The 8,655-nt window shown below is 34.1% G+C and overlaps 1 protein-coding gene across 1 annotated transcript; it reads right to left on the bottom strand.

Annotated features, from left to right (window-relative positions):
- Positions 1 to 7,512: 7,512 nt before the first annotated feature.
- On the bottom strand, positions 7,513 to 8,280 carry LOC111883128 (14 kDa proline-rich protein DC2.15). Its single transcript, XM_023879486.3, has one exon. It carries the CDS (start codon positions 8,205 to 8,207, stop codon positions 7,824 to 7,826), a length of 384 nt encoding a protein of 127 aa, XP_023735254.1. The 5' UTR covers positions 8,208 to 8,280; the 3' UTR covers positions 7,513 to 7,823.
- Between the last annotated feature and the right edge of the window lie 375 nt (positions 8,281 to 8,655).

The raw sequence follows: 8,655 nt of genomic DNA, 5'->3' as shown, positions 1-8,655 counted from the left end.
CCACATCTTTTCGCATCTGAGATCATAACAACTAAGGTAAGGTTTACGACTAATTTTGAATTTTTTTTAACTTTTGAAAAATCAAAAATCCAAAAAGATTTTATTTTGTTATGTTCTTAATTTTGAAAAATCAAAAATCCAAAAAGATTTTATTTTGTTATGTTCTTAATTTTGAAAAATTAAAAATCCAAAAAGATTTATTTTGTTATGTTCTTAATTTTGAAAAATTAAAAATCCAAAAAGATTTTATTTTGTTATGTTTTTAATTTTGAAAAATTCAAAAATCACAAAAATATTTTTGTTTTCTTTGTTCTTTAACCTTTGTGTGCTGAGAATTTAGTATAGGGCTAAAATGTGAAGATGTCATACTTATGTGTTTCTACGGGAAGGTATTAAATTTCTTTTAAACACTAGTTAGGATGTCCCTAGAAGCATGCTGTTGTATGTAGACCAAAAGCCTCAACAAGACTCTATGTGTGAAAAGAAAGCCTTAATGAAATTATCACATGAAAATTTCTTTCCAAAAGGCTTATATTCGCATAAGTCAACAGAGCTACCTTACTCTTTTCAAATGAGTTAAGAGTTTTCTATTTTGTCCATTATAACAGAGGTACACTTCGATTCTTATCCAATCTTTTTTAAACCAAACAGTTCTTACACTCCAAATTTTTGAAGAGATTTGTCCTTGAGGTCTTTGATCAAACCAATCAAAACCTAGACAAATCACAAGTCTGTGTTTATGATCTAACATCATGAGTCCGTGATGGAAGTGAAACCCAAAAATCATAAACCTTAAGGAATTGACGGGGAACTTTGTTCTAGATTTTTACGAAACCTTTGTTTCAGTATCAAAAATTTTGAAACTTCAAATCATATTCAATTCGCATGTGTGGTCTTGATCAAATATTCACAACCAACAATGTTTGTTACCCAACAAGATCCAGAACAAATTTTTTTTTTTTTTTAATATGATTTCTGTGTAAGTTTCATTCGCAAATCCTAGTCATGATAAATATTTTCACAAGCCAACTTGTCACTGACTACACTGGTCAAACAAGTAATTTCATTTACAATTTTTCACCTTATGTTAAGGCTGATATGTAATGAAATTTCAAACCAATCCAAAATGTCTTTTAAAAGAAGCCTTTCGATACTTCTCTACAAGTATTCGATTGTAATTCACGGGAAACTACACAAGCTGTTGATTATCTCTCTTGATGATTAACGAAGCAACCTTTGCCTGGGGTTTAACTGCATTCATGTCAAATTCAATTTTTGACATCACAAAATTCCAAATTTTTTGTTTCTCATCTTATTTTGTTGACACAATGCACACACGAAATCCTTGAGGTTCTGAGTAAAACCAACTCAAAGTGATGATTTCGCAAATCTGGCATATGACTTCACTTTATATCCCAAAAGTGAAAGAGCCTTGACTCCATGCGAAGGATTTTAACGGTTTAGATTCTATAACGGGAAACTTGACAGGCTGTGTACTCAAGATGGTTGGTATTCTATCCGGTTTTCAAGGAGATGTGACAGTTACTTTTTGAAGCATGGTTATCTTTTGCAGTCATGATCCGATTTTCAAGGTGCCACATCGGATAACATTAAACACATCCCGCTTTAATTTCAAATCAATTTGAGTAACCTATAAAAGGGGGATCAAGAACACTATGTACGGTTACGCAAACAGAACTCTCACAAACCTCCAAAGCTTCAATCTTGATCAAAATTCATCTTTTTCAAACCCTAAAAATGGCAGCCACTCAATCCAACACTGATGAAGTTCTTTCTCAATCCCTGATGAAAATCCAAAGCACAAACTATCAAGTTGATCCAAATGTATCTTCTTATCCTGAAGGCTTGAAGATGCTTATCGTTGCCCTGAAACGATCACCTCTGTCAACTGCCATGTTTAGTTCCTTCTCCGTTCCGATGACATGGTTATCCTTGGCAGCTTCAACGGCATCATACAATCATACAGCGGATGTGATAACATTCAACTTAATCAATAACAAACGGGTCAAACTGTCCAAGAAGATGTTTGTTGAATTCTTGCAGATTCCAAACAACCCTCCATTTGTCAAACCTGTTAACTCTCAAATCATTCACATGTTCAACGAGATGGGTCATCAACTAGAGCTTGAGAAGATCAGTGACTTTCGAAAGTCTGGGTTGCCGTGCATCTGGAATTTCTTATTTGGAATTTTTCTTAGATGCTTAACAGGAAGATCAGTTGGACTGGATAGAGGACGAATGGAAGTATATGCCATGGTTATGGGCATATACTATGATATAAACGTTGATTATGCAACCCAATTATGGAAGGAATTTGTTAAAAGTCTTGAAAACACAAATTCGGAAAAGGGGATCTCGTGTGCAAGATATTGGAGCTTGATACTGGAGAAGGTCTATGAAAAAGAAGCAATTCCAGTAATGGAGGATGTTGAAGTTGCAGAATTTTCTTTGTATCAGTTTCCAAAGGCAATAAAAGATGATGAAGCAATCTTTACTCATGTGGCTCGCATTCCAGATGCGATGCTTCACAAGGTATCTCAAACTCACAAAGTCTTGGTGAGATATTTGCGAACAATTGATCAATCAGAGCAGACTGGAGTATTATTGGATGTTACTGCTCCGTCAAAGAAGAAGAAGCTAATAAAGAAGGATGCGAAGGGTTCATCTTCACAACAAGTTCAAGATGAAGATATTCAGATTGAAGAAACTTCATCGAAATCAAAGAAAGAAATAATACCTTCTAAGTCTGGGGTATTGAAGAAAATTCGCAAGGCTGAGGTGAGTAGTAAAGGCGTTACTATTCGCAGTATTCCAGCTCCGGTTTCTCCAGGGAAGAAAAGACAAAGAGCTGAAGATGTTGCCAAGAACATGCAACGTACTCTCGTCAAAAGAAGGAAGATGGTGATTCGCAATGAATCATCTGATGAAGAAATAGTACCAGAAACTCCACCAGTAACATCTACGGTAAATGTTTCATTACCTATCATCCATACTTCGCAAATCTCTACCACCTTACCAATCACCAAACCACTCGAAATAGTCACTACCAAATCAGTTTCTGAGGAGGTACCTATTTCTGATACGGTTGTCAACGTATCTGATACGGGGGCACCTATCCTGAGTGTTGCAACCACAATCCCAATCTCCTTACCTATTTCATTACCAATTGTTTCAATTCTAGTTACAACTTTATCCACCACTTCATCAATTTTTGATCATGCTCTTCAAAACCCATTTACAACCCTTTTTCCATCTCAATCACCGGAAAATCCTCAACCTTCGCAACCTTTATTTGATAATGAAGCTGAATGAGGTGCCTTTGGAGGGATAATTGAAGATATTCATTTTGATTCAGAGGAGGAGGATATTCCTAATCATATGCTTATGACAGGAAAGCAATTTAAAATCCTGAATCAGAAGTTGAATGCTATTATTCAGTCGCAAGCTGATTCCGGCAGGATGTCTTCTATTTCAGCTATGGAGGTTGATGTAATGATCAAAGGTGCTGAGAAGCGTATTATGGAGAAGGTTGATCAACCGACAAGAATAATGAGCTTCGCATTCAAGCACAAGGGAGCAATTTTTCTTCAGTGGTCAAGGATTTGAAAGCTGCTGCAAAAGAACGTCATGTTCTTTTTGTACAAGATGTGAAGAAAGTTCGGGAAGATGTCAACTATAAGCTTCAAGAGTTGAAATCTGAACTTGCGAAGGAGCTTCAGGATATTCATACTCAACATGCTGAAGTTCAAAAGCAGATTGCGGAGGTTTCTTCAAGAGTACAAAAGTTTGTTGATGTTCCTAATTCTGAAGCCCATAATGAAGAAACAAAGGAGAAGCTTGATCAGCTAACCAAGTTGGTGTCTGAGCTTAAAATGGTGGTTTCGCAATCTTCAACTACCCAAATTCTCACTCCTGAGTTCTTGTCTCTAAAGATTAATACTTTAGAACAAGCAATTCAGAAAGCTCTTGCTCCACTCGCCAATTTTACTTCTTTACTACCAAGGAGTGCCCCACCTGCTTTCACAGGGGTGCAAGGGGGAAAGAAGAGTTTAAGTAAAGAAGAGGATGCGAAAACAGTTGGGAAAGTTATATCTACTCAGCTTATAACTACTCTTTCCATACTTACGAAGCCAATTTCCTCAACCACAGTAACCACAAAAACGATTGCCAAAGGAATCGTTATTGGAGAAAAAGAAGGAGGTTCAAGTTCAAAACCTCAAACAAATATGGTGGGAAAAAGAAAAGGGATTTTATATGAAAAATCAAAGGATGAGAAAAAAGCTGAGGCTGAAGCAGAGTTGGAAAGAATGAGGCAAGTACAAAGCATCATGAGGCAGAGGGCAAGTGATCCTCCCACGATGAACAAAGGAGATCCTGCGAAGCTTTACTCTTACGAAACTATAGAGTCAAAAGTTGTTGGGAGGGAAATGTACGAATTCGAGAAGAAGCCAAAAAGAAGTTATGATATTGCGAATTCAGACAATTGTCAACTGGGTTTTCCAATAAATGAAATGCTATTCATCACTGCTCAGTACAAGATTAGTGAGAAGTTTGATAATCCTGATGATTATACACACATGAAAATCAGATTTCATGCTGTCTTGGGGAAGAATCCAGATGAAGTTTGGTCGTTAATGAAGATAAAAAAGGTGCTGACAATCAAGAAAGATGTATTGTTTGAAGACATGCTTCAAAATTTTCGTTATTTTGTTATCCGAGCAGACAACAAGCAGTATGACTTCATGGTAGCTGGTTTTCCTTTGATGAACTGCAATGATTTAATTCAAGTGGCTTTGATTTTGAAGCATATGGAAGAAAATAATCTCAAAGGCTCTGAGACTGAAGTGTTCAAGATAGGTTTCGCACATGTGAAGACATTCATCGACAACTACTTCGATTGTTTGGCTCTTACAGATGAAGAACTGGCTAATGTGTTGGGAAGAGAAGTGAACGTTCCTTAGGAAGAATCTTTATCTCAATCAGCATTATCGAAATATGTTGTTGGGGAAATATGCCTGAAACCGTTCGGCATGGTGTTTTCTGGAAGAGATACAAAAGGGAAACCTAAGAAGTTCTTGTTTAAAGTCTCTGAGATTGAAAGATATAATTCTTCGCAATATACGCACTTTATTGTTCGTATGAACAATTGCAAGAAGAACAATGAAGGAGACAAGAAAGATCTCAAGAAGGTGATCTCCTGGTATGGAGAAGTGCGAAAGACAATTCACTCAGCTGTTCAAAAGCTTATGGGATGAATAGCTTCGACTGTTTACAAAGGGGGAGAATGTAGATGTAAAATTGTAAAAGTCGAATATAGTGTTTTGTATAGTTTCGCATTTTATTGATTATTTTACTAAGTCATTTTTAAGCGAAGAGAAAATGTCTAGACTTAGTATATTTTTTGTACACTCATGTTCCCTATAAATAGGGACTGAGGTTAGAAGTAGAGAGAGACTTTTCGTAACAGATATCTCTTTTCTGCTTATTTTGTAATCACTCTTTATCAATATGAGATCTAATTAATATTTACTCTTTGTGTTCTAAATCTTCAATTACTCAAATCAAACTTTGTTTTCTCAAATCTCGATAACAATTCTCATCACGCTAGAAATAAGGATCGAATTACAGATTTTAGAAAGTGATTTCCAAACATGATGACAAACTCATTTACACTCCGCTCCTGAGTGTAAACATTTTTCTAAATGATACACCATGGCTAACTCATTTCATCCAAAGTATCGATAACAAAATATTTAGTTAAAAATGTCTTTTTATCAAAACATATTATTGCACAAAGTGAGCTTCACCATATATATATATATATATATATATATATATATATATATATATATATATATATATATATATATATATAAATATATATATATATATATATATATATATATATATATATATATATACTAGTTTATAACGCGTGGAAACCACGGTTACAAAATTAATTAAATATTTATAGTAAAAAATTCAAAATTGTTAATCAATTATTTTATATAAAATTTTAAATACATTATTAATTAAGAGATTTTTTTATTAGTTATGTAAAATTATAATTATTGATTCAAATAAATATGTGTAATTAATTTATCATATATATTAGACCATTTTTATTTGTGCACTAATGAAAACAATAATATAAAATTTAAAATTTAAAATAATAAATAAATAGATTGACAAATAACATTACATTAATTAGGAAGTTTAATGAATTTAAAATGGAGAATTAATAGAATAACAAGTGACATCATATTAATTAGGAGTTCTAATATTATGACACTTGGTAAAATGACTACTATTTTATTAGTATATATATATATATATATATATATATATATATATATATATATATATATATATATATATATATATATATATATATATATATATATATATATATTAAAGAAAATCCCAACGTCTGTTTTTAACCAATTTAGACATCACTGTCTTTTTCCTCGGCCAGCTAATCATTAATTTTAAGGAATCATAATAAAATAGTTCACTTGAATAATTTTTAGCATGGTGTTTTCTAGTATTTTGTGAAATCAGTAATTCGTCCTACTGTCAAGAAACAATTTAGACACATGTTGCCGCTAAAGGTTAGGCGTGTCGCCGCTAATACCTTTAGTGGTGATATGTCGCTGCAAGTACGCCGCCGATATTGCTTTGTCGTTAATACGCTTGTTGTCGCCGCTAATACTACGTGTCGTCGCTTTCCTGTACAGCCGTTGGATTGAAAACAAATCGGACGGATGGGGTAATTTGACGCGGATCGTCGTTTGCGAGTATTACCGGCGATCCCTTTAGCGGCGACACGGGGCAATAGCGATGACATGTAAGGTGTCAATTACATGTCGCCGCTATTGACCCATGTCGCTGGTAATACTCCGGTTTCTTGTAGTGCACTACTATTTTGATCGATTGATTCCTCTCAACTTTCTTTTGCTGTAATTTTCTGCTCTCCCGAAAAGTGAAAATGAAAAGATCTCGAAAAAAGTCTCTACTTATACTTGGGAAGATCCAGATGAGCAGTGAGATTAAAAATGGAGAGTTAATTATCTCAAAGAGTAAAGTTTGAATTTACCATTTTGACCGAGTTTTTAGGTTACTCATTTTTCACCGAGCAAAAAAATTCATTTATTGATTTTTGAAATAAAAAGAAATTTCATAGTTTCATACTATATATAACACTTTAATCCGAAAGTGTACACTAAACCAATGATCTTTAAATAGATTTAAAACCATAATAGAACTCTCCTTAAACTTCTTTTTTTACTCGTTTATACATGTTGTTACATATAACCATATAGGAACATCTAATGGAAATCAGTGAAGAGCAAATCGTTTCCACCGCCAGAATCCATCTTTTATAATAAAAAATTTAAAATATTCAACACATCACAATCACATTAATTATACCATTATAGAGTACGAATATACACATGCAAAATTCAATCGAATATACAATTGCTTTCAAAGTTAATAAAATCATGGTAAATAAATAACAAAATCATATCACACTTAGGCAATAATTATTGCCTACTTATTGACACCAAATCAAACATACATACGACAAAATCCAGAGGAATAAAACAAACCACAATGCTTATGACAAAAGAAAACCCTATTTAAGAACCCCATTGACAAATTCACAATTTAAACGTTAAAAAAATGCAACCCATTTTGTTTAATCCATTTCATTTTCATTTTAAGATAAAATAAAAATGAAGAATGAATTAAACAACGGTGTTATAACCTTATATGAAAATGGATCGATAGATCTCATGTGCTCATTCGCATTTGAACCCTGGTGGGAGGGTCTTGCCACATGCACTAACTAACAAGCTTAAAGAGATTGGGACATTGAGGTTGATTCCCAACACATTAGCTTTAATGGCTGTGCAAAGACAAGCTGCAACTTCAAGATCAACCAAACCCTCAAGCAACGCGCAACACTTGCTAGATGCTGGAGATCCGACGACTACATTGACCAGACCAAGAACGTCGGCGCAAACTCCAAGCTTCAGAGTGTCCCGAGGACAAAAGGGGTTTGCTGGGGGGCCTTTTGGTGGTAGTGGCGTCGAGGGTGTGCATGAACCACAAGCATTGGAGAATGTGATGTTGCAGATGAGGAAGAAGATGAAGATACTGCAAGCAATGGAGTTAGTTGCCATGGCTAGCTAGAGAATGAATTTAGCTGCTAGGGTTTGATATCAATGGTAAGGTGACCTGTAGAAGTGAAGAGTGTACCCTATTTAAAGGGCGAATGTAACGTAGACGTTACACATTTGACAGCTAAATCTTTTGTCATCTTGTTTATCGCAGACAACTTTAATTATTGCATATTTTAATTTCACTAAGAATGAGGGATACTTTTATAAATAAAAAGGTTATTTGAGAAACGTCGGATAGTATTTTATGATCTTCTTTAGAACGCCGTTGGTTTATTTTTTAACAAAAACCATATATAATAGCATACAAGTTTTAAAATTCCCGGGTAAAATGAACTTTAACAATAATTTTTTTGAATAGCAATTGGATTCGCAAGATAAGAGAATGGAAGTGTACTGTAAGTTTGTGACAACACGTTGTAACTTTTGTAAGCTTGTGTAAAAGTTGTTT

Source organism: Lactuca sativa, chromosome 6, assembly GCF_002870075.4.
Source record: "Lactuca sativa cultivar Salinas chromosome 6, Lsat_Salinas_v11, whole genome shotgun sequence".
Lineage (NCBI taxonomy): Eukaryota > Viridiplantae > Streptophyta > Magnoliopsida > Asterales > Asteraceae > Lactuca > Lactuca sativa.
Note: the sequence above shows the minus strand (reverse complement) of the source record. Positions and strands in the feature narration are given on the sequence as shown.

What these genes read in the sequence shown, in the direction of transcription:
- LOC111883128 (XM_023879486.3), bottom strand. Translation starts at nt 8,207, where the DNA reads ATGGCAACTAACTCCATTGCTTGCAGTATCTTCATCTTCTTCCTCATC.